General features: G+C 42.8%; 1 protein-coding gene across 4 annotated transcripts in view; it reads left to right on the plus strand.

The window, feature by feature from the left end:
• Positions 1–25,922, plus strand: part of SYN1 (synapsin I) — a 277,136-nt gene that overhangs the window by 82,431 nt on the left and 168,783 nt on the right. For all 4 annotated transcript variants that reach the window (XM_073599890.1, XM_073599887.1, XM_073599888.1 and 1 more), the window contains exon 3: positions 18,730–18,821. In XM_073599890.1, coding sequence (XP_073455991.1) covers positions 18,730–18,821 — 92 coding nt within the window. The remainder of the gene's footprint in view (positions 1–18,729; positions 18,822–25,922) is intronic.

Raw genomic sequence — 25,922 nt, forward strand, 5'->3', positions numbered from 1 at the left:
AAATCCATACTAGACCCGAAGGGCCTGGTATGGAACTGGGGGAACCCCAAGCTGTTTTTTTCGCTAATTTTTTTGCTTTTCAATTCAGCTTTTTTGAGTTGCTAGGGACGCGGCGGCCGGCTTCCTGGCCCCCTGCTTAGCAACCAGCTTTATACAGTGCTTTTTACAGTGCGTTTAAAGAGAAAAAAAATGTAAAGCACAAAATGCATGAAAACTGCATGCATTTACGCATAAAAAAACGCTGGTTTAAAAACGCAAAATGCACTGAAAAATGCATCAAACACAGCTGCATAGGTGTGAACCTAGACTTAGGGTGGATCAATTTTCAGAGGAAGATTGACAGGCGGCTGTAAGGTGCTATGTTGCCTTCTCACTGCCTGTTTTAACCCCTAAAAGCCCACCATCAAGCAAGTTCGCATTGCATGACTCCAGATCAACCTTCTTTGCAAACATTCTGCAAGTCTGCTGCAAGTTTTGGTTCAGTTATGTTGTGTAATAGTCATCCCACCACAGGGGTCAGTGACTTGCAGAGCTCTTGCTTTAGACTCACCACTGCAACTTTGCTCTTGCTAGAGACTTGCGATGCAAGTTTGCTACAATTTGGAAAAGTGTCAACTAGAACTTGTGCTTCAAGTGCTCTGCAAGTGTATAACTTGCCAGTGAAAAATGTGCAGAAAGTAAACATAACTCACTGCCACAAATCCTTGCTATCTGGGTATTCACTCAAATGGGCAGTACTGTGTGCTGAATGCGACGGCGTATAATTCTTGCAGTGCTACAAAGCAAAGCATCATGCAGGAAGTATAGAACTACACCTATCTGCCTTTGTTTTTACCGCCCCCCCCCCCCCCCCCCCCACTGCAAGGTTAAATTTAGGCAGGTTATACACGATTCGATTCTTGGCCGGTTCAGCGGGAACCGGACGATATACAAACCATTAATAGGCAGGCTGAATTTACCAAGCTGATCGATTGATTAACTTAGGTACAACCAGCCTGCTGGATTCGCTTGCGATTATCGCAAGAGGCTGCTATAGCACTTAGCGGTAATTACTGTCTTCTCTCCGCTGGGAGAAGACAATGTCTCGGCAGGAGGGATCCCCCTGTCAACACTGTGTTGATGGGGAAATTGTGCGAAATGCGCACGTCTATGGCCTGCCTTAACCTTTCTCTGTCACTTAAAGTGTAACAAAACTCTGGATATTTACCTCCTCTCTAATAATCCAAAGTCTGCGAACTTGCGAAGGGTCCCTTGCCAGCACCAGCATCTTTCCCCCGGGCTCTTTGTAGGTGCAGACATCTTCATTGGCCGGCGCAGGAAGATGTAACGTCTGCACATGTTCAGCAGTAAGTTATCCTGGCACACAGGGACCAGTCTGAGTTTACATGCCACAGAAGAATGTGAGCAGGCAGGTCGGTGTGTATTTTATTGCAGAAGAGAAGTTGCATGTCTGCAATAAATAGCCTGCCTGCAAGTTTTTTGTTTTTAAATGTCTTCAGTTTTTCTTTAAATCAAAGTGTCCATAAAAGATTTCCTTGCAAGAAACACATTAAATTCCTCTCCCACAGTCCATGCCACCGTACTGAAGAAAAATCTGCTAAAGTCTCTTTAGAAACTGACATTTCTGGGAATATCATACTTCTGGTCCCCCTTCTCCCTCCCTAAGTCACTATTGTGTATTTCTTTAAAAATAATGAAATATGTTTTTACATACAACTACATATAGTTACATAGTTACATAGTAGGTGAGGTTGAAAAAAGACACAAGTCCATCAAGTCCAACCTATGTGTGATTATATGTCAGTATTACCTTGTATATCCCTGTATGTTGTGGTTGTTCAGGTGCTTATCTAATAGTTTTTTGAAACTATCGATGCCCCCCGCTGAGACCACCACCTGTGGAAGGGAATTCCACATCCTTGCCGCTGTTACAGTAAAGAACCCTCTATGTAGTTAAGGGTTAAACCTCTTTTCTTCCAATTTCAATGAGTGGCCACGAGTCTTGTTAAACTCCCTTCCGCAAAAAAGTTTTATCCCTATCGTGAGGTCACCAGTAGAAATATTTTGTTTCGGAATTTCGTTTTCGTCCAAAAAATAAATTTATTTAGTTACTCCCGAAATTCGTTTTTATTAATTTAGTTTTTCGTAAAAAATTGCATTCGTCCGAAAATCCAAATTAATTAAGGTTGAATCTGTCATTGAAGGCTTATGGTGTCTGTCGAATGTTTTGCTGCTTTGTGGAATCTTCGTCGTTCATGTATAAAGTTCAAACAGAAAATGGACTGGTGATAGTGATCACTGATCAGACAGGTAACAAGATAGGGTATATAGAATCTATATAGAATCTCAATCTATAATATAGAATCTATAATAATAAATCCCCCCCCCCCCCCACCCACAACACGGGCAGCCTCTGAGGCTATCACAACACTAGCAACGCTAGTATCACTATCAAGTTCACAACACTAACACAATAGCAGCAGATTATTATGAAAAAGTTCGTTTGAACTGTAGCTTGCTTCACTATTGTTCTGCTGCTGTGCTTATGCTTAATTGATAAATAATTCAGGTTCTTTGACAAACGGACCGGCTAAGATTGACTGTCTTCTGAAATGATTCAGTGTGTGTGTCTCTCTCTGCTAGCAAATCATAAGTGAAAGTAAGTTGGCTGTACGTGTGTACTTATTTCTAGCTATTTTACTGCTCCTTCTTTTTGGTTACAATCAGCCAATAACATTCATCATTATCATTATTTTTATTTTAATTTCCCCACCCAATTACAGCAGCGATCTTTTCTCTCTATGTCGCATCTTTTCTCTCTATGTCGAATCTTTTCTCTCTATGTAGAATAATCTTGGACTAATAGAGCTAAGGTTAGGCACATTCAACCACAGGTTTGATGGACAAAGATTGTTATTGTCAGCATCATGTCGAATCTCCTATCTATATCGAACTGTTGTCACAACGAAAACAAAAATAAAGCATTTGTTTATGTCGGATCTTTCATTTTTCGGACTCTGCCATTTGGTTATCGTTTGTTAAAACGATAACGAAAATACCTGAAATTCGGATGAAAATGCATTCGACGAATTCGGAGGAAAACGAATGCACATGTCTAGTCACCAGTATGGTATTTATAAATTGAAATCATATCCCCTCTCAAGCGTCTCTTCTCCAGAGAGAATAAGTTCAGTGCTCGCAACCTTTCCTCATAACTAATATCCTCCAGACCCTTTATTAGCTTTGTTGCCCTTCTTTGTACTTGCTCCGTTTCCAGTACATCCTTCCCGAGGACTGGTGCCCAGAACTGGACAGCATACTCCAGGTGTGGCTGGCCCAGAGTCTTGTAGAGTGGGAGAATTATTGTTTTATCTCTGGAGTTGATCCCCTTTTTAATGCATGCCAATATTCTGTTTGCTTTGTTAGCAGCAGCTTGGCATTGCATGCCATTGTTGAGCCTATCATCTACTAGGACCCCCAGGTCCCCCATCCCCATCCTAGATTCCCCTAGAGGTTCTCTCCCTAGTGTATAGATTGCATTCATATTTTTGCCACCCAAATGCATTATTTTACATTTTTCTGCATGAAACCTCATTTGCCATGTAGTTGCCCACCCCATTAATTTGTTCAGATCTTTTTGCAAGGTTTCCAAATCCTGCAGAGAAGTTATTGCCCTGCTTCGCTTAGTATCGTCCGGGAATACAGTGATTGAACTTTTTATCCTATTGACCATTCGGAGTACTCCCCATTTATCACCACCCTCTGAATTCACCCTTGTAGCCAGTTTTCAATCCATGTACTCACCCTATGGTCCATGCCAACGGACCTTATTTTGTACAGTAAACATTTATGCGGAACTATGTCAAATGCTTTTGCAAAATCCAGATACACCACATCTACGGGCCTTCCTTTATCTAGATGGCAACTCCCCTCCTCATAGAAGGTTAATAGATTGGTTTGGCAAGAACGATTCTTCATGAATCCATGCTGATTACTGCTAATGATACCATTCTCATTACTAAAATCTTGTATATAGTCCCTTATCATCCCCTCCAAGAGCTTGCATACTATTGATGTTAGGCTAACTGGTCTGTAATTCCTGGGAATGTATTTTGGGCCCTTTTTAAATATTGTTGCTACATTGTCTTTTCTCCTAAAAACTAACAAAGTTTCTAAATGTAAATCTGTCCTTAGATCAGCATTGTCTCACCCCCTGTATAACAGCACTTGGACAGCTGATAGATGAGTCATTTCGATGAGCAGCACTTAGGCAGCCCATAGATGAGTCAGTCCGCGTGTTGAACAATAAAAAAAAAAGACTTGATTCCCTCATTCACACACTGGATGTGGATGGGGGAATGCTTCCCGCAGAGCTATTGTATTCTGACAGTGGGGAGACTTCCCTGCCATTAGAATATACTGATCAGCGATGTTGGCTATAGCTGGTGACGTTGATGGACCGGAGAAAGTCTGACAGGGCGGTTGTACAGAAGTCAATCAGTAGACTGACTTCTGTACAACCTCCCTGCCCGTAAATGGATCAAAATTCAGCTGGTCCCTACTTTCCCGAATTTCCATGTATAGCCACCTTTAGACTGGTAAAGAAAGGGACAGTTCTAGAAGACAAGCAGGCTGTTCTACATGCACATATGCTGATGGGGAACATGGCTGAGAAGAGTTGATATCCCTTTGATACCAGAGGATCCATCACCCATGCCTGGTACCACTCCTCGCTGTCTAGCTGCTAGTTAACCCTTCATGGTGGCCTTATATTCTTATTATGCTTCACCTTATGTGTGCTTTACAGGCCCTGTTCTTCTAATACGCCATGTACCTTCATGCACCCCTGTGAATAATTTTAGACCAGGCTTAAAACAGGTGATATACTGTACTGGACTTATTCGGCAATACAGTCCAACAATGCAAAATCAGTTTCTACCTAACTAACTAATATCCAGGCTACCCAATGCATACCTGTCATGTACCTGGGTGTATTTGAACCAGGATGTTCCTGGTCCCACAGCTGCAGTCTTACTTGTTGTGCCACAGAGGAGCTCTGGAGTTTTAGCTATGTTCTCTTAGTTTGATGTATTACCTTGGACTCACTAGCCCCACTGGCTGCCAGCTGTGGACAATCTACAATCAAAGTAGCCCATAAATAGCAGCACTTCCTATCTCTCAGTGCCGGTTTGGACTAGCTTCCTGGGTGTTTTGACTGCTTTTTGACTCTGAATACCGTGTTTGAACTTCTGCCTGAATTCCTGACTACTCTCTAGCCTGCTGATTTTGTACTTCACCGCCAGCTTGTGTCTGACCTTTGCCTGCCTGACCAATCTCTGGATTTCAATCATGTACCGCTTTGCCTGATCTGTTGCTGTTCTGATCTGCCTGACTACGTTTTCGCCTGAATCCTCAGCACACAAGCTCCACTTCGGACACTACCTATCACAGGTACCTTACAATACCTTCCCAAAGGTGGGAGTCCAGTCCAAAAGTGGTAGAGACCTGGTTAGGCAGTTCCCATTAGTGTGCTGGCGATTACATATTTTGGCTTGACCTCCCCGTCCTTCCCATGCAGGCCGCGGAGCCATCATCCCTGTTATATAACATAGGGCGGAGGGCAGAGAAAATTAATGTAAATTCAAAATGTCAAGAAAGGTTTACCCCTTTCCACCTTGGCAGCCTGGAAAACTGACAAACCAACCTGCCTAAGGTCAACAAGAAGTTGATCAGCAAATTGACTTCTCTTCAACTGCAGTGGCCACACATGAATCGGAACTTGATCTATGTATGGCCGGCGTCAGAGAGAAAGTTGTATCTAAAGATGTATTAGCCACCAAAGTGGCTGGACATAACAATGACATTTTATATTTGTGCATCACCCATGTAGTTAACGGTTTGCCTGGATTTCATCTTGTAATATTCAGGGGTGGATATAAGGTCTAATTAATAAATGTAAGTAGTTATGAAGGCTAGCCAAGACATATGAAATCTTCCATTGCCATAATCACATGCAGGCAACCCATTATTTGAGCGTTGTCAAGTAGCTTTCAAATTAATGAAATAGAGGCTTTTACTACATATATTGACTAGGTGTATCTAGGGTTGCCACCTGTCCAAGATTCACCCGGACAGTCCAGGTTTTGAATTATGTGTCCGGGTTTCAGTCGTCCTCTGAAACCCGGACACATTATTCAGACCAGGCGGTGTCTTCCCAAGTAACCGAGATAGTAACACACAAATCTGTTGGCGTCCAAGAGCTGCGGGCAGCTGTCTGGTGGCAGGTTCAGCATTAATGGAAGGCTGGCATTGATGTCAGCAAAAGCACAACCTTAGGTGTCCCAGGTTTTTTAGAATCCTATAGTGTATCTTACGAAAAAAAAATTGCCCTGCGCCACTAAAGTGTTCAGCTTTGGCTTGAAGAAAAGGTGGCAACCTTAGGTGTATCGGTGGAAACTTTTCATAAATGAAACAATATTAAAACAGGGGTCACCTGCTAGTAACATCTTTGTTAGTTGTCAGTGTAATGTCCCTCATATTAGACCAGCAATTAAAAAAAAAAAAAAAAAGATTGACTGGAGTCAGGCTTTCAAACGGAATAAAAGAAGAAAGGAAAGAATAGGAATTGCTTAAAATGTAAGTCCACCCTGATAAACACACAGGGCTGTGTTTGACTGATGTCTGCATTTCACTTGTCCAGCAATCCGCAAATGAAACTGCCTTTCATTTACCAGCAACACCATTGCAACTCATCGTGCCGTTTAGTCCCTCTCCTGTTTTTGACAACATAAAAGCACAGAGGAAGCGTTTCAAAGTCCGGCTTGCAATCACAAGCTGTAAATAGATAATACATATGGGGGTTGAGCAACACCACGAGTTGCATGGTGTCACTGGAAAATAGCTGAAGGTTTCCAATACTGATTGCTGGACAAACAGATCATGGTCAAACATGGTATTATGCATTATTCAAAGAACATGGTCCTCCCCTAGGTGGAATGCTGCATCTGTCCCTGCCACCTCTGCACTAAGAACTGAGCTCTGAATGCTCAGTTATCCCCTCTGCTCTGAGCAGAGAGTGGTGACTGTCAGTCACCAGTTCTCTGCTCTGCCCTTCCAGCGCTCACTGGAGCGATGGGCTGGGAAGGGGACGGGAACAGCTAGCTCAGGCTCTCAGTGGATTGCTGAGAGACTGAGCCAGGTGCCGGTCCAGGCATCTGAGTGGATCCTAAACATATGGCTTGAACCGACTCTGTGATGTCAGCCAACAGTGGGCCTGCTCCCAGCTCAAAACAAGTCACAGGAGTGCACAATGAACAGCACTCTTGTGATCCATAAGAGAAGTACAGCCATGAAAGCTTTGGCTATACTTTTTCTTGTTCTAGGGTGAATTTCCATATTAAATTCCCTATCAGTTTCTTGGGAGGTCTGTGTGTGTCCCATTGGGGAGATTTCCATTCACTTTCTGTCCTGGAGAAGGAAGTGAAGGAGGAAACCTCTCTGTTAGCATGGGGGAACTGCATGCTGATACATTTATATTATTTCCCATGTGGGTTAGTGCCACCTCATGGCTAGAGGCAAAACTGGCTACAGTGGCCATAGAGGGGTCTACAGGCTCAACAGGACACTCAACATCTGCACATGAGTCCTCAGGAACATCCTCAGAAATGGTAAGGGAAATTCCTCTGTCAGGACAGCCGAGCTCCAGAGGCTGGGACTCAATGGGCAAAAGATATCACTTCATGGGAATATCCTGGATAGGTAGAATGCCCATGGTGCAGGCATCCTCCCATTCAGGAGTGGATCTGGTGGAACAGTCCCCTTCAGCACACAGGGCCTCAAGAAGTTTCTGTGAAGAAATTTCATGCTAGGTTTGGGACCTTCAGACACCACATCATACACAGGAGATGGTGAAAATGGTTGTTTCTTCACTCCATATGGGGTAGCCTCCCACTTCAGCTCCAGTTGTCTCCCTCTCTTGAACTTTGGGTTTTTCACTAACACCCAGTCTGGATGCTAAATGTGGTCTTCAAAAGTTTTAGAAAAAATTATAATATCTTCCAGGTAGATGAGCACTGTTTTGAAGTTGTATTCCCCAGACATTGCTTCATCAGTCTCTGAAAAGTACTGGGGGAGTTAGGTAGCCCAAACGACATGCAATTGAATTTGTAGAGGCCCAGTGGTGTTATAAAAGCTTTTTTTTCCTGATTTTTCCCCCCAACAGTGACCTGCCAGTAGCCACTAGCCAAGTCCAATGTGGTGAAGTAACAGGCATGACCTAGGGCCATGAGAGATTAATTTATCTGAGGCAATGGATAGGCATAACGATGGGTGTAGGCATTGAGTTTGTAACAGATAACACAGAACTGCAAGCTGACATCCTTCATTCACATTAGAATGACAGGCACTGTGGCTCTCCTTGATTATTCCACTTTGCAGCATATTGCAAATTGAGCCCTTAACATAAAGCAGGCGGTATGTAAGCATCGTTCCCGAATGGGTGTATCATCCTCTGTGTGGATGAGGAGATCTATGGCTTCAGTACGCCCATAATCCTCAGGACTAGCAGCAAAAACCAGTAATGCCCCTTACACACGAGCGGAATTCCGCTCAAGCTTGCCTTGCATACACACGGTCACACAAAAGTTCTCTGAACTTTCGACCGTCAAGAACGCGATGACATACAACACTACGACAAGCTGAGAAAATTAAGTTCAATGCTTCCGAGCATGCGTCGAATTGTTTTCGAGCATGCGTAGGAATTTTGCGCGTCGGAATTTGTACAGACGATCGCATTTTCGGATAGGAACTTTTCCCGACCTAAAAATAGAGAACATGCCCCCAAACTTTTGCTGGCTGGAATACCGCCAGCAAAAGACCAATGGAGCATACACACGGTTGCATTTTCCGACAAAAAGCTCTCATCAGAGTTTTGCTGGCAGAATTTCCAATCATGTGTACGCGGCATAAGTGTTTTTCCAGCAGCTGATAGTGTAACGATTGCAGGGACAGTGAACAGTGCTGAAAAGGGATGGCCAATTGGTCAAGCAGCTGTATGTATTGTTTAACATCAAAGAGGATCAAACGGGTTCAACCATAACTGAATCCCCTTGGTGCCAGACCAGATGACTTCCTGGTGGGGGGCTAACAGCAACCTTTGCTTTGGTGGTGTGCGGACAATGCCCACTTGCTCTGTCTGGCGTTGACTCTCCCTGCAGTACGTCTCGTAGGCCCAGATTACTGTACACTTTGACCGGCTCCCCCTAAGGCCACACCCTCACCAATGGCCACAGAGTCTCTTCATTTCTGTTAGTAATCAGGATTAGTCCAGGTCTTTAAGAACATTCATACCCAGGATCTTGGTCACAGAAGAGACCCCCTCTCACTCCACCGCCTGGTCGAGTACCTGCACCATCACTCGGGTGGCCCCCATCCACCATGATGGGTACACTGTAGGCCACTTTCAGCAACAGCCATATTGGGTCTAGCTGGCTCTGGGTTCCCGAACCGCTGCACATAAAAGTCATACTCTATGGTGGTAACTTTAGATCCCGTATCAATAAGAGAATGGACCTGCTGCCCGTTCACTAAGGTGATGATCACAGGGCTTCAGGCAACCATTGATTCTTGTATCATGGGACATTTATGGAGTTCCCGAGATCTTCCTTCCACCCCGGAAACCTCTACCTCTGCTGTCTGCAAATAAAGAATCTGCATCTTGGCTAACAAGGGTAGGAACAGACCTTATATGTACTAAACTACTTGTTCTAAGCTAGCACACTCCTCTTCCAGCAGTAGTATGATAACTTGACAGACATCATGCTTCAGGGAGTTAATAGCTAATTCTACAGTCCAGCTTGGTGGGCACCTGGTAGAGGTGTTCTGCACTTTCCAGCCTCTCTTCCCACTCTATCAGTGAGACATTGGATCTGTTAAACTTTGGGATTAATGCTAAGGCTGATCCTTAGGTTGCCATAGTAGTCCCTAGAACCCCATCCATGCCAGCCAATGTGTGAGGCAAGTCATGCCGAATTATGTCAAGCTGTGGGCATGGAAGAAAAGAACGGCTGCACACCACAGGAACGCTCTAACGATTTTATTCCAAAAATAGCAAATGACAACCAACAAAGACAGAGTGTCCGAACCCAGGAGGTGACGCGTGTGTTTGACACTGACCTCAGTACTTCTTCAAACCAAGCACTGAGGTCAGTGTGAAACGCACGCGTCACCTCCTGGGTTCGGACACTCTGTCTTTGTTGGCTATCATTTGCTATCTTTGGAATAAAATCGTTGGAATGTTCCTGTGGTGTGCAGCCGTTCTTTTCTTCCTATTGATCATCGGTGGCGAGCCATGGCTTGCACCCAGCGCATCCGGACTGTAGTGACTGCTCACCTGGAGCGGCGTCTTCCTTGTTTAAAAGTTGTGGGCGTGGCCAATTGTTTAGTACCCATGATGGAGTAAAGGCACACAGAAACCAAGGAAGTTGGCACAGTAGAAGTAACAATTGACATGTGGAAGACAACAGCAAGATGCTCACTTACAGTTCCAAAGAGTATGACAGCAAAGCTTCAATATTACAGGCAACCCAGGTAACAGCTCTTAGCAACGTTGGGGGTACTTTAACACAGTCTTTGTACTTAAGATGACACTCTCGTAGGCTGTGTTACCAAAAAAAATCTGCTGAAGGAGGAGACCAATAGGCAGAAGAGAGGTGCAGGCGCCTTTAGTAACCAAAAATCCTCATCCCAACTCTTTAGGATTCTTAGATGGCTGAGCCAGGCATAGTAGTAGTTCCTGCATTATCCCTCCTTAACCTCTTCATAGCGCTAAGTGCACTCGCTCTAGCCAGTGGGGATCCTGTCCCTACAATGACCACTTCACAAATACATACCAACGGCAGTGGGGCAGTGCTATGTATTACCATTGCTTACACTAAAGATGGCTGCAGAGGTCATTCAATGCAGCAGCATCCAATCAGATGGCTGCTTCTCTGATAATACCTATGGAGGCTTCAGAGGGAAAAAAAGCTCCTCCCAACCTCTGTTCCCTCTGCTCAGCGGCTGCTGAAACAGCTCCATCTACAGAGGGGAGTCTGGACTGCACTTGCCTACATGCATCCACACAAACGATATGGGTTCTGGGGTTGTATTCCGACAGCGTGGAGTCGCCCCCCCCCCCACCCCGTCAGAATACACTAACCAGTGCTGCAGCCATTGGCTACAGCAGCAGATGGAATGCTGGTTTTCCAGCAGTACCGTTTGACAGAAACAGGTCTAACAATCAACTTCTATTGAACAGAGAGGGCTACACACAGATCAAAATTTAGCTGGTTTCTGCTGTACCGCCTGAATTTTGATCCACGCATACCCAGTGTAAGTATTTCCAGCAGGACAGGTGTTAAAAGAGAAGTTTGGGATTTTGAAAAAACAGACATCCATACTCACCTAGGTGGATGCAGCATGAATCTGATGCTGCAGCTATCCCCTGCTGCCTCTAAGACCAAGAGATCAAAGGCAGCTAAACGCTTAGTTCTCAGTGAACAGAGAGTCAGTGACTGTCAGTCACCGGCTCTCTGCTCTGGCCCTGTGGAGGGGGTGGGAGCAACTGGCTCAGTCTCTCAACACCGTGTTGAGAGGCTGAACCACCACCAGTCCAGGCATCTGGATGGATTACAACATTTAATTCGGGATCTCTCCAGAGCCTGACCGGCTGAGTGATGTCACCTGACAGTGGACTTTCACCCACTGTCAGCGAAATGCGGGTCAAAGGAGTGCAGAACGAAGTGCACTCCTGTGACCTACAGTGCAACATCCAGTTACAGAACACTCTTCCATCTTCTTTTCCTTATGAAAGTGTTGTGCTGTGCTGTGATTCTCATACCTTCCAATAAATTAATGTCTCCACAAAATGAAATATAACAACTCCGACCCATGCCGGGGTCCCGCTGTGGGGTAATTCCACAAATACAGTCCGATTACATTTTTACATGTATGGTCCTTACTACTCACTTTGCATGACTGACTGACCATGAGGCCCGACCTCCTCCTGCATTTATCATCTCCCAAAAAGACAGTAAATGACACACACGCAGGGAAAGACACATGACAGCACACACTATTAATCCCTGAGTCATCAAACATTAACCTGCTACGTGCAAAATACAAGTAATATTTCTTCACCTACTTACGTCTCCAAAGTGAGAATTTCCTCCTAGTCAATTGTTACCAGAATAGGTGTTTCCATTAAATGATTTCCTATCTAGTGACAACTGTAAAATTGTGAATACCCCATCAGTCACTTTCTCTCCCAGTGTCAGGGGTCTCCAACACAGAGAGAGTAAATCTGCCCAGTGAGGAAACATACAGCAGGAAAAACACGATAGAGGTTCTAATTCTACCCAACTCCTTGAAAAACTCTGTCATAGTCTGTTTTTGAGATCTTTAAAATTTAACCTGACACTGATCTGAAGCATGTTAAATATATTTTTACCTAAATATCTTTCTACATTTCTCCATCTGTACTTATGCCATTAAAACAAGCCAAATGACCGCCAGCTCTAATAGGGGAATTCCCTTTGCATAACAGCTCCTATTAATGAGCACATTTACTGGATTAATGTGGGAATATTAATGTGGACTGACACATTAGTAGAAAGCTATTTTAGACACATCTACACTAAAGTTTAATGACTGTAATTTTCTCTCATGTTTATGGTAATATTAAAGAAATACTGGCTGTGCTCACCATCAAGCTTGACATTAGGGGTTATGTCTAGGTATCAACATAATTCTGTGCTGTGAGCCCGTATGGGGCTAGCAGCTATTGGTGCACTAAATCTCTACTGTTCTGTCTGATGAAGTGGACATCATTGGTCTCATTTGTGTGTGAAGTCAAGTAACTTTTGTTGCAACACAGCAACCCATATACCGTAGCTCCCTTCAGTAATTCTCTTTGGTATGTTGGGATTGTTTTTTCAGACTTGAAGATAATATTGGGGCACAGTTCCTCCTAATGACACCAACAATGGGCTCCAATGATATCAATGATGGGGCATAATTCCACTTAATGACACAAATGATGATGCACATTTTATCTCACTGACACCAAAGATCAAGACATTGTTTACTCCAACTGATGCTGGGACATTTTCTACTCTCGACGACCACAGTCCCACCCCCCACCCCCAAAATCTGAAGGACAGTAAACTGGTCCTTTGTTTAGTAAGTTTGAAGACCTCTGGTCTAGTATAATGTTGAAAATAAATAGTAAAATCACTGGGTTCACCTATGTTTACCAATTATCACCAGTGTTAAGACAGAAAGCAGTGTCCAGATCACAGGATTGAGGCTGGGAGGTGACTAGGCTTCCTTAGTGAAAAGTCAGGTATGTCAGGCTGTACTGTCTGGTAGAGATGTTTAAATCTCACGATTAGATGGAGGGGGATCCATAAATTTGCAGGTAAAATGGCTTCCATGTATGTGATTTAATTGTCTATTTAGCTGTTTGCCTGTAAAGTGGACCAGTGCAGATTAAATCTGCTATTACTGATCTAATGGCCTGCAATAATGCATGCAGGATGGGAGTTTAGACTTTACGGACTTCAATGTCTGCAGCCTAGTTCCAAGTCAGTTACTCACTAGATAGAGGCACTAGGATTAGAATAGGGGGGGGGGGGGCAGGAGCACTAGGATAGGAGTGAAAATACCTCAAGCTTACACCTTTAAAAGTCTGCAATAGCAGTATCCATTTTTCTTTCAGCAGAGGCTCACTTTACAGTTTAACTTTAGCTCTTAAAGCAGTTTAATGTAACTAATTTTATCACTATGGGTTAATTAAAACAAAATAATTTTTTCTTCATTGTTTGTAATAAAATATATGCACACAGATAGGAATAAGAGGTCAATAAAAGGCAGGCTTTTTGTGTCCTTTAGTGGTGCTGTACAATGGTTGAGGCTCTATAATAAGTAATACTCCTCTCACTTTTTCATCACAGAAGAAGGGAGAATTGGCATCTGTTCACATTGAGATTTTCCAACAAACACCTTCTGAGGTGCTTATTAGCATCTAATATGGAGGTGGTGTCAGCTTGAAGGCAGGTACCTACTTTGGGTGATTGCTTGATCAGGTTCTACCTCATGTGATAATTTTTATACTGCCATTTATTGGTTAATTGTGTGTTGTGTAATCTGCTGCCAGGCTGCCTGGAAGTCAGGAATGGTTTAATGTGCTGGCTCCTGGGCGTTCATGGATCTGCCCCTCTTAGCAGGCTATAAATACAAGGGGAGGCAACCTAGCTGGGTCCTTGGATGGGGAGTTGTATAGAGGACTGCTGCCACATGTAACTCTGTTCTCACGTTTGGGGCTCCCCTTTGGTGGGTGCCCAGTCAGAGTACCGAAGACAGATTCATGGACTTTATTCTCTGGATTTTGCACTATTTATAAGGTGTGATCCAGGGCAGCCTAAGCTTAGGATGAACTAGGGTCATGTATGGAGGAAATCTGTGAGAAACTGTTTATACTAACTATTAACTGCAAAAGTAAATGTTCTGGAGTTTCAACAAGGTGCCTGGTCTGAAGTTACTTAAAAAAGGGTGCATGCATGACATATAAAAAACAGGGCTTAGAAGGAGGATGAAGAGAATTTGGTGTGGATACATTACAAGAGTCTAACCTGCAGTGGAAGGAAAATAGGTTATATTGCAACTGCTAGGGGCAACCGGAGTAATGTCCACCCAGTGGAAGTCATGGTTACATTACAGGTGACGAAAGGCCCTGGTAGTGGGGGGAGTTTGCAAGGGGGCCCCACATACAGGGACCAATATTGTGGTAGAAGGTATCCCATGTAACTAGACAGTGGTGTCACAGAAGTGGAGCGGAGAGAGTGAGAGGCCTGGGAACATGTGAGGAGATGATCTCTTGTGTCGGGGAATGGGGTGACATGTCGTGCTGTGCTGGTGGAGTATGGTACAGGCTCAGTGATACCCACTCAGAATTACTACATCCACTGGGAAAAGTTACAGAGCAGCCCAATATGAGGTCTGCCATAAAAAAGAGAAATGTACAGGAACTGTGCAAGTAGAGCATGTTTGCTTCTAAGAATGCTGCCTTAACCATGATTTCAGGTGATGGCAGCCTCAGCCTGTAAGTGCAGGCATTAGCGAGTGCTGCTTGTGGTTCCCCAACTAGGCACATTATGGCCCATTTACAAGCTTACTTGACAATGGTGGACAGATTACTTAAACAAAAAAATATTTTCAGAACTGATGCAGAAAACATATTTTTGTGTAATTTGATGGTGCTGGAGACTGCCATAGGCTACAGAAATGCAACAGGAGATGATTAAAGAATATGGACATACTACAAGAGTTGGCCAGAGGCCGCAGACAGGCGATAGATGTTTTGAAAATTGAGGACATGCTCCAGGGGACAGTCACAGAGTGGAAACCCTTTGCACAGACTGCTAGAGGTTACTGCTTTTTACAGCCCCCTCACAGTTCTTCATTTGTGCTTCCTATAGCTCCCTAAAAAATAACCTGTGCCACATTTGGCATTCCTATCATTGAGATCATAAAGGATCAGAGGAAAAAAGCATTAAAAAATATGAATATTTAACTAGAAGTCAGTCTAAATGATAGTTTATTCCTGCATTGCATTCAGTGAACATCTACAGTAAGAAAAAACTAGACTTCTATCTGCAGGGGCTTAGTGGGCCACATAATGCCCACTACACAAGAGTCACAAAGGCTGGATCTTCATGTGCAGTGCTTGAACCTGGAGCATTGCTTGCAAGAAATGGTTCATTTATGGCCCTTTAAGTTTGTGAAATTAGTGCAGCAACTACACCAGACCTATCAAACAGAAATGAAACAGTTTGTGGAATTAATGTGCTAAATACATTTTGCACATTGTATTTAACACATAGGGGTCTAGTCATAAAACAATTTGCTTTGCGAAAGTCTCATCATTCATGCAAACATAAGAAATAACATCTTATATGTTTGTAATATGTGTGTAATGTCAGTTTCTATTTGTTGCTTTCGATCCTAAAAGAAAAATAGCCATTAGAACATTCAGCCATCAGAGTTAAGCAACACTCACCAATAGAGAAAATAGCCAAGAAAAATGGCTTTGGGTCCCCCTCCCTAAAATCCATACCACACCCTCCATGTTTGGTATGGATTTTAAGGAGGACCCCGTAATTTGTTTTATAAATAGACCCCATGTAATTTCTATTTTATGTAGCCAGGTTTTGGGCTATGGCAATATGGAGAAGGAGACCTTGCCTTTTATTCTTTTCTCCCTCTTGTCTACTGATGTTGTTCTGCACCATTCTCCTCCAGCCAGCAGGGGTAGAGCTAAAGTCAAGCCAACCTATAGACTTCTATGCAGAGTGCAGACTCCTAGGAGTTGTAGTTTGAGACAGCAACCCTATAACGGGACAAATAGACTCCTTACACTGCAGAGTCAAATAGGAACTGTGCAGTAGGAGGAGCAGAGAGATGATTTTGATTAAACTGCCTGGTAAAGTTCTTTCTCTTGTCACCAAGAGAGTTAGAGAGAGAGCACCTCTGTCTGGATATTTGACTGCCAGCGGGAGACCATATTAGTGGAGATTTGAGTCTGAGAGTGGGAGTAAGGACTTCCAGGGGCAGCGCAGCACTGCCTATATCACAGCACCTGCACCGCTGCCCCAGGGAAACTGGAGCATCCACTGACTCTATGCTTCCCACCACTGATCACTGGGGTCTTTCAGGGAGAGAATGTGGGGGCCCCCCTTCTACAGTGAGAGGTCACTGCAGAATACCAGGGGCCGGTGAGAGGGTTATTCCCCCATTGCTGATACTGCTAGCAGGGACTCGCTCACTGGGAGTAGGACACCAAGGGTACCCAATCCAAACTGCATTATATACCGCACTTATTCTATACCTAGACTAGATCTATACCAACCCTATACTGCAATTTCCCAACTCTTTACCATTTCTGAACCACATATACCTTTGCCTAGACCAGAGTTTCTCAACCAGGGTTCTGTGGAACCCTAGGGTTCCTCCAAAGGTTTCTAGGGGTTCCTTGAGCAATGAGCAAGTACTGCCTCTCGGATAAGTTTCAAGAGACATCAATGATCTGTAAGGGGGAATTCTTCCCAGTGACCACAAATGTAAGGATAATGCTTACTGCTGACCCTCACACTAAGGTATAATGAGTCGTAGATATAGTAATTTTTAGCAGGGTTTACCTGAGACTGAAAAGTTATTTCAAAGGTTCCTCTGCATTGAAGCGATTGAGGTTGGCCTAGACTATACCATTCCAATACTGTACCTATATTGCATGCATAACTGGGCATGTCGTTAGGTGCACCAACGCTCTTAAAAGGCCCCAATGATAGCCAGCAGAAAAACATTTTAAAGGACTTCCCCTCTCGTAATGCTTATTCGGCAAGCTCCCTTTGTTCTCCTGCCCCCTCCGCTACCATGCTCCTTCTCTTTTGTACAGTGCATACCCCGTCAGTGTAAGACTAGCATTGCCTCCATAAATGCACTCTGGCAGTATAGTTCTAGCTCTCGATAAAATAAACTTTACTACTGCTTACTGCTGCACTTGAAATGGTCTTGCTACTGTTTATGTCGATCTGGACACCAAATTTCATCTTATGCCTAGTCCTTACTGTTAATCACTTTGTATGATAAATTGTGTTAATACCATTATTAGGGTACTTTCACACTGAGGCAGTTTTCAGGCTGTTTAGCGCTAAAAATAGCTCCTGTAAAGCGCCTGAAAACTGCCTCTCATGCCTCCCCAGTGTGAAAACCCGAATGCTTTTACACTGGGGCGCTGCACTTGCAGGGCGGGAAAAAAAGTTCCGCAAGCAGCATCTTTGGGGCTGTGTGGGAGCGCTGTATACAGTGCTCCTAAACCGCCTATTGGATTAAATGGGCAGCGCTTCCAAAGCGCCCTGAAAAGCGTTTCGGAAGTGCCACAACACAGGCGCTATTAACCCCTTCTTCAGCCGCTAGCGGGGCGTTAAAAGAGCCCCGCTAGCAGCCGAAAATCGCAGCTAAAATGATGGTAGAGCGCCACTAAAACTAGCTGTTAACGGACCCGCCGCCCCAGTGTACTAAGTACCCTTAGTCTATTTTTTGCTTGCCTAGTTACCAACCATATTGGGTGAAAATATATTAAGTTTGCCTTTACTACCTGGTTTGACGCTTGTTTTTTTTTTTATATATCGCTACTACTAGGTACTAAGTATTACTTTCAGTGATTTTCTTGTGATATTGTTTGTTCACTCAACCTGGTGTCTTAGAGCAGCTGAGGTTATTGGAAAATGTTGAAGCAAAGAATAGAGGACCCATCCCAGCCAGCAGCTCCTATGGGGGGGTAGCACTACATTTAATATATTATTTTATTTTCAGCTACACAGTATAGTTTATATTGCTATCACAGCAAAAAATTGAAACAGTAAATTATAAGATGGTATTTTATATATAATTATTAGAGCTAAGATGGCTACAGACAAACTCTTGATAAAATAGTTTCTTTCTTTTTTTTGAGCAGTGTGTTTACTAAACCGCAAAAGTCTACAAAGATTTGATTACTGCAGACTGCTGGAGTTGCTTGCAAATATTAGAGTTATGTTTCTACTTTTATACAATAAGCCATATGTTTTACAAATCTTTTCTGTACAATATCCTTTCAAGATTATAAGTGTCTTTCTTATATTCGATTTTTAGGCTGAATTCTGTGATCTAAACCTGGTGGCACACTCCAATGGAACGTTCTCTGTGGATCTGGAGGTCATAAGAAATGGCATGAAGGTGGTGAGGTGAGTCATATAATAGGACTACTTATACATACCTTCCTTTTGCTTCACTTCATTTTGTCCACCAACAGAAGTAGAAGAAGCTCTGTGTAATCTACAAATTCTTTTGTTTGGAGATTGCACAGGGCTACCAACTCTCTTGCCACCTCTATGAGACAGTGATAAGGCCTGATAAATGGTCACACACACCCAGAGAGGGAGAAAGTCATTTGCTCCTCCATACCAGGAAATATGGTATATTTTGTGGGTGAACAGGGCAGAGGGGAAGCAAGGTGTAGGGGTTCAGGCAATCGAATTAATCTGTTCTCTTGTTTTTCTTTCACAAAGAATGCTTTTACCTTAAAAGGGGTTGTAAAGGTAAAAATTTTTTCACCTTAATGCATTCTATGCATTAAGGTGAAAAAACTTCTGACAATACCGCCGCCCCCAGCCCCCCCGTTTTACTTACCTGACGCCTCGAAAGTCAGCTTCGCGTTCCCGACATCTATTCCTCCTCTCACACTGGCCGCTGATTGGCTACAGTGGATGGATTGGAAGCAGCGCAGCCATTGGCTCGCGCTGCTGTCAATCACATCCAATGACGCGGCGCGCTGGGGGGCGGGGCAGAGTGATACAGTGAGCGGCTATAGCCGCCGGCTGTATCACGGGAGCGCGCCCGCAAGCACTAACCACCATGCGAGGGAGCTCGCATTAAGGTGGTAAATGCTTGCGGGGAGGAGCTGAAACAGCCGCCGAGGGACCCCAGAAGACCAGGTTCGGGGCCACTCTGTGCAGAACGAGCTGCACAGTGAAGGTAAGTATAACATGTTTGTTATTTTTAAAAAATAAAAATTTTACCTTTACAACCCCTTTAAACATGACTAGCCACTCGTTAATCATCCCCTAGCGGTTTATAAACAGCCTGATCATCAACATGACCCTTTCCAATTACAATTTTGTTTTTTTCTCACCCTGCGAGGCCATAGTCAATGCTACACCAAATGACCCTGATAATGTTCTCTTTCATGCATTCTATTAAATACAAATAAACCTTGCGCTCAGAAAAAAGGTGTAGATACATAAAGTAGACTGCAGCGCTTGAAATGTCAGAATAAAGACAAAATGTAAATGGTAATATAATACAAGACTGCGCTGTCTACTTAATCTATCCCAACACACAAATGAAGGTGATAAAAAAATAAGTGAAAACTGAACAATCATAAAAATAGTGAATGAATGGGTGCAAATATGATCAAAATGCCATCTGGAAAAAAAACATATAATAAGTGTTGGTGAGACACTTAATAAAGTCCAAAAGAATTCCAAAAGTTTTCCTCTCAGAATAACCTGTGAATTAATCAAATGATAACTCAAACAAATCCAGTGATATTGTAGTCCACACATGTAGTGAATACAATATAGCCTCTTACCAGAAATCCATGATCTCTAAATAATAGGAGATCAAATACAGCAATGAATAAGCCAAACTCCTCACAGGAGACCGATGCGATCACGCCAGCAATCCGTTCCATACCAGGTGTGTTAGATATGGTCATCCAGCCTTCATACATGGGTGTCAAGGTACACAGTTACATTCGGCTGTATTTCTCACTCCAGCAGTGTAATGCAGGATACACCCCAGATGATGCCTGTTATGGGGAAATGCATCAGGTAACACAGGAGCTTTGACGTCACTACGTTTTTGATTGGCTGAGTCCATGGTTGGATTCATATGCCTCACTGCTCGCTTTTAACTTCTATCTTGTAAGTGCAATATTTATATGACTAAATAAACCATCTCTTTATACTGCACAATGAGCCTTTTTCTCTTTTCTGACATAGGAACCTTTATTACACTGCTGGTGTGAGGGATACAGCCGAATGTAATTGTGTACCTTGACACCCATGTATGGAGGCTGGAGGCCCATATCTAACACACCTGCTCCGGAACGTCTCATGTGTGGAGTTTGGCTTGTTCAGTGCTGCATTTGATCTCCTATTATTTAGAAATCATGGATTTCATGCATTCTATGCCTGGTTGGTTTCTAAACAACTAATCTGTTTATGTCCTTGGTGCTTTTCTCTGATTACATGAAATAAAATCAAGCGCTGATCAACTCAAATCTATACATCAAGATAATATGAATTGTAATTTGTTTTAATCCTGTTAATTCTTGAGGTGTTTAAATTGCAGCAGTCTCCCGGGATGATTGCCAGCTATTGCTATGTTTATTGATGGCCGGAGATAAATAAAAAAACATTTTATGCTGTGCTTTAAATAAATTATGCTGAAGATGAGATATAAAAACTGGAGCGAAAGAATGAGGCAAGAGCAATTAGTCAGATTTCATTGTGCAGGTATGGCAGTAAAATAAAGTTTTGGATTGACTAGCATGGGGTAGACACACTGATTTAATTACTTAGTTACGGTAATTGGGTTGTTTGCATCCACCCATTTTCTCCTCCAAACTAGTCCTATTCACCGCTATTTGCACAGCATCTAAATGGCTCTCCTTTTACTAGGAAAGCCAGCACTGTAACATATTTATTTTATTTTAAATGTAATTTTTATTATAAAATGTTTGCATGGGTACAATACAGTAAAGCCCTCGTGATATGGTTTTCACACATGCGAATACACAAGCACATGGTTAGGCAGCCAGCAACCTTGAAAAAGTGTATCATAGCTATGGCCAAGAATAACGGACCTAACAATAGAGAGGGAAAAGAATAGTCCTGACAAAAAAAACCAATGAGTTAACAGTCCATATGATGTCATGATCTCCAAAATATCCAGATAATGAAAGTGTGGCCTAATGGGCAAAAGCCTAGATTCCAGCTCTCACAGCATTTTCAAAGAGTTATTGTATTCTGAGGAAAACCTAACATAAAAAGGATGAGATTATTGGAAAAAGGAAATATTTTAAACTAGAGCAATCAGGGAAAAGATGTAGAGAATGAGAGGAAAGAAAGAAGTGAGTAAGGGGATATGGGAAAAAGCAGGGTATTTATTATGTTACGGAAACAACCAGTGGAGAAGTCTTAAATCAGAGCCTCAAAGTAGGTCCAGGGGTCCCACATCGTAGACAGTGAGAATTTTTCTGTCTGGTCCTAAGGGCGTCCATAAGTTTGACACAATAACTGAGAATAAAAACCTGATTTGAGCTCCAACCTCTTCATATACAATGCATTACAAAAATTGGTTCAACTCACTGTGTTAACTAGAAAAATACTTTATTTTGGTCAAGTAATGAAAAGATTAGCAAAATAAAAATTGGTACCACATCACACAAACAAGAAATCACTCATGCTATTAAAAACCAATTGTCCACCCTGAGCCCCTGGCTAGGATTGCCAGTGGATGGGCAGATATAATATGCAGGGTTTATTATTGTGTTTGGACGGTCCTGCAAAGGAACAGTTCAGTATGATCCCTTGATTCAATGCTATAGTATTTAAGCCACAGTACTTGGCTATAGCTATTAAGGAAAATACACACAGTTGATATCCGATTGTAGAAAAGAACACATGGATTGAGGTAGAATGGAATATATCCAAACAAAGCTGGTATGATGCAGTGGTCTAGAGGAGGCCAGTTATTCAAGGTTCCCGAAGATGTAAAGGTGTTGAAGACCCAACCAACTAAGGGTCAGATGTTCTCTATTATACCTCAGCGAATCTTCATGCCTTGACTCCCTCCCTCGCACTGTATAATTAACCACACTGGTGAAGCACACAATAGTCTATGCAATAATTGTAATCCATGAAGAACATGATATGAAGAAGTGAAAGCCCTGTATCTAGGAAAGTAAATTATACTTATCAGATCCGATCACTGGCAAATCTCCTATGGTTAATGGAGAGAATGTCCAATGCAGGATGTATTGCAGGATAAATGCATAAGTTTGACCTCTCAAATACAAGAGCATAAGCCAAGTGTTGTCAGCTGTGGGTTTGCTGTGAGTGGGAGGAAATCAAGCATCCCACGGCTGTTAACGTATAGAATCAACTTTCTGGCAGTCTTGGGCACATTAGGCGTTGAGAGACCAAGCAGGTATATGGCTTGGTCATGCGTGACACAGATTTGTAATAGGGTGTGGAGTAGGACTTCTCTTTCCAGCCAGAATGGGCATATCTTAGGACAAGTCCAGTATATATAGAACACTGACCACGAGTGCCGCAGACACCTCCAACAATGGCCTGGAAGAGTAAGGTTGAGGGTATTTTGAAAAGCAGGGGTGTGATACCAATGATAGAGAATCGAAAACTTGTTTTCTTTGTATATTGTACAGAAAGATGATTTGTGTGCATTTCCCGGAATTTACTTAATTTCGTTACTGTAAACTCTCTACTTAACCACCTGCCCACCAGGCCAATTCTGACATTTCTGGGTAAATATATTTCTAAAGGTGCTATTGACATGAAATTTCACCACATGTCGGTAGCAATCCATGCATACAAAGAAACCAAAACAAATAAGTTCAGAAATGAAGTTATGTGTAATACAATGGAATGACACAGGGAAAAAGTATTGAACGCATGAAGAAAGGGAGGTGCAAAAAAGGCATGGAAAGTCAAGACACCAGCTGAAATCTATTAGTAATTAGTAATTCTGCCCCTTGTCAGTGCAAATTAATATCAGCTGGTTCAGTCTCTATTGATGGCCTATAAAAAGGTGTCTCGTTACCAAGGTGTCACACAAGAAACATCTCATTATGGATAAAAGCAAAGAGCTCTCTCAAGACCTTTGCACCCTTATTTTTACAAAACATACTGATGGCATTGGTTACACAAGGGCTTCTAAACTTTTGAATGTTCCAGTGAGCACTATTGGGGCCATAAACTGGAAGTGGAAAGAACATCATTTCACCATAAATTGGCCACGACCAGGTGCTTTTCGCAGAGGAGTGAAAAAAATTATCAGAAGAGTTGCCCAAGAGCCAAGGACCACTTGTGGAGAACTTCAGAAAGACCTGGAATTAGCAGGTACAATTGGTTCAAAGAAAACAATAAGTAATGCAATCAACTACCATGGCCTGTATGCATGCTCACCACACAAGACTCCATTGCTGAAGAAAAAGCATGTTGAAGCTTGTTTAAAGTTTGCTGCACAACATTTAGACAAGCCTGTGAAATACTGGGAGAATATAGTCTGGTCAAATAAGACCAAAATTGAACTCGTTGTATGCCACAATACACACCATGTTTGGAGGTCAAATGGCACTGCACATCACCCCATAAACACCAACCATTCCAATAATGAAGTTTGGAGGTGGGAACATCATGGTGTGGGGTTGTTTTTCAGCATACAGTACTGGCAAACTTCACATTGTTGAAGAAAGGATCAATGGAAAAATGTACCAAGACATTCTTGATATAAATCTGCTGCCATCTACCAGGATGATGAAGAACGAGGGTGGACATTTCAGCAAGACAATGATCCCAAACACAAAGCCAAGGAAACTCTCAATTGGTTTCAAAGAAAGAAAATAAAGCTGCTAAAATGGTCCAGCCAATCACCTGACTTGAATCCAACAGAAAATCTATGGAAAGCACTAGAAATAAGAGTTCATAGAAGAGGCCCACAGGACCTTCAAGATTTGAAGACTGTGTGGAAGAATGGGCCAAAATCACACCTGAGCAATGCATGCGATTAGTTTCTCTATACAGTAGGCGTCCTGAAGCTGTCATTACCAACAAGGATTTTGTACGAAGTATTAAATAAATTTCAGTTAGCGTGTTCAATACTTTTTCCCTGTGTCAGTCCATTGTTTTACACATAGCTTAATTTCTGAACTTATTTGTTTTGGTTTCTTTATATGTTTGGTTTGCATGGGTTGTCACCGACATGTGGTGAAAATGCAATGTCAATAGCTCCTTTAGAAATATATTTACCTAGAAAAATGGTACCCGCTGTGTATATATAGTAAGCAAAGGCCCTAGATAATAAAATGTTGGGTGTTGCATTGTATCCATGCAGTGGTTTTCAAACACAAACTTTTTGGATTTTTTTTATCAACTTTATTAACAACATTCCTTGTGATAGCATGGCCCCTGACAGGTCCTCTTTTTGGAGAGATCTGGGAACTATTAGACCCCAGATCTCTCCTCTGGCCTACAAAGCATCTGATCAAACCGGGATCGGTTTGTCCAGATGCTTTAACAAGTCAGTAACGGCTTGTTCACATCAAGCTGAAACCAAAAGTGACAAAATCCTTAAGCCAGTGCCATGGGTAGTTTCCTTATCGGGCTTCCTGATGGAATTGGAGAACCGTGGTAAAGGCAGGGGGATCCCCATCCGCCGCGTGTGTAAGTGACAGAGTGGCTGTATAGCTGTATGGCTGCTATTTTCTCCCCATGAAAGTGAAGTTACCCTAAAGACCCCTTTCACACTGAGGCTTTTTCAGGCGCTTTTGGGCAAAAAATAGCGCCTGTAAAGCGCTTGAAAAATGGCTCCCCTGCAGTCACATTGTGAAAGCCCAAGTGCTTTTACACTCAGGCAATGCGCTGGCAGGACATTAAAAAAACTCCTGCAAGCAGCATCTTTGGAGCAGTGAAGGAGTGGTGTATACACCGCTTGAAATTGAAAGGGGCAGTGCTGTCGAACCACCGGTCATTTTAACCCTTTTTCAGCCGCTAGCGGGGGTTAAAAGCGCCCCGCTAGCGGCCGAAAATCTTTACAAAAATTACGGTAAAGCGCCGCTAAAAATAGCTTCGCTTTACCGCCGACGCCCCAGTGTGAAAGCAGCCTTAAGGCTGAACTCCGGGCAGATAGCTAAATACATTGGGAAATTAAATATGTATTATTATTATTATTATACAGGATTTATATAGCGCAGTGCTTTACAACATTAGGGCAGACAGTACAATTACAATACAATTCAATACAGGGGGGAATCAGAGAGCCCTGGTCATTAGAGCTTACAATCTAGGAATGAGCTGTTTTAGGTGCCAAATGATTTGCGATTATGTTTACCCAGTCCTGAGAATTATGCAGTTTTTTCAGACAGCATGTCGTTCAGGTTGCTCTTTTTCTTCCGATGGTAAGGAGGAACAGCATGCCACTGCCCTATTTGTGTAATTTCCAGTGTTTGCATGATGACACCATTTAATGTGTGAGATGAC

This window comes from Aquarana catesbeiana, linkage group LG09 (assembly GCF_042186555.1).
Source record: "Aquarana catesbeiana isolate 2022-GZ linkage group LG09, ASM4218655v1, whole genome shotgun sequence".
Taxonomy (NCBI): Eukaryota; Metazoa; Chordata; class Amphibia; order Anura; family Ranidae; genus Aquarana; species Aquarana catesbeiana.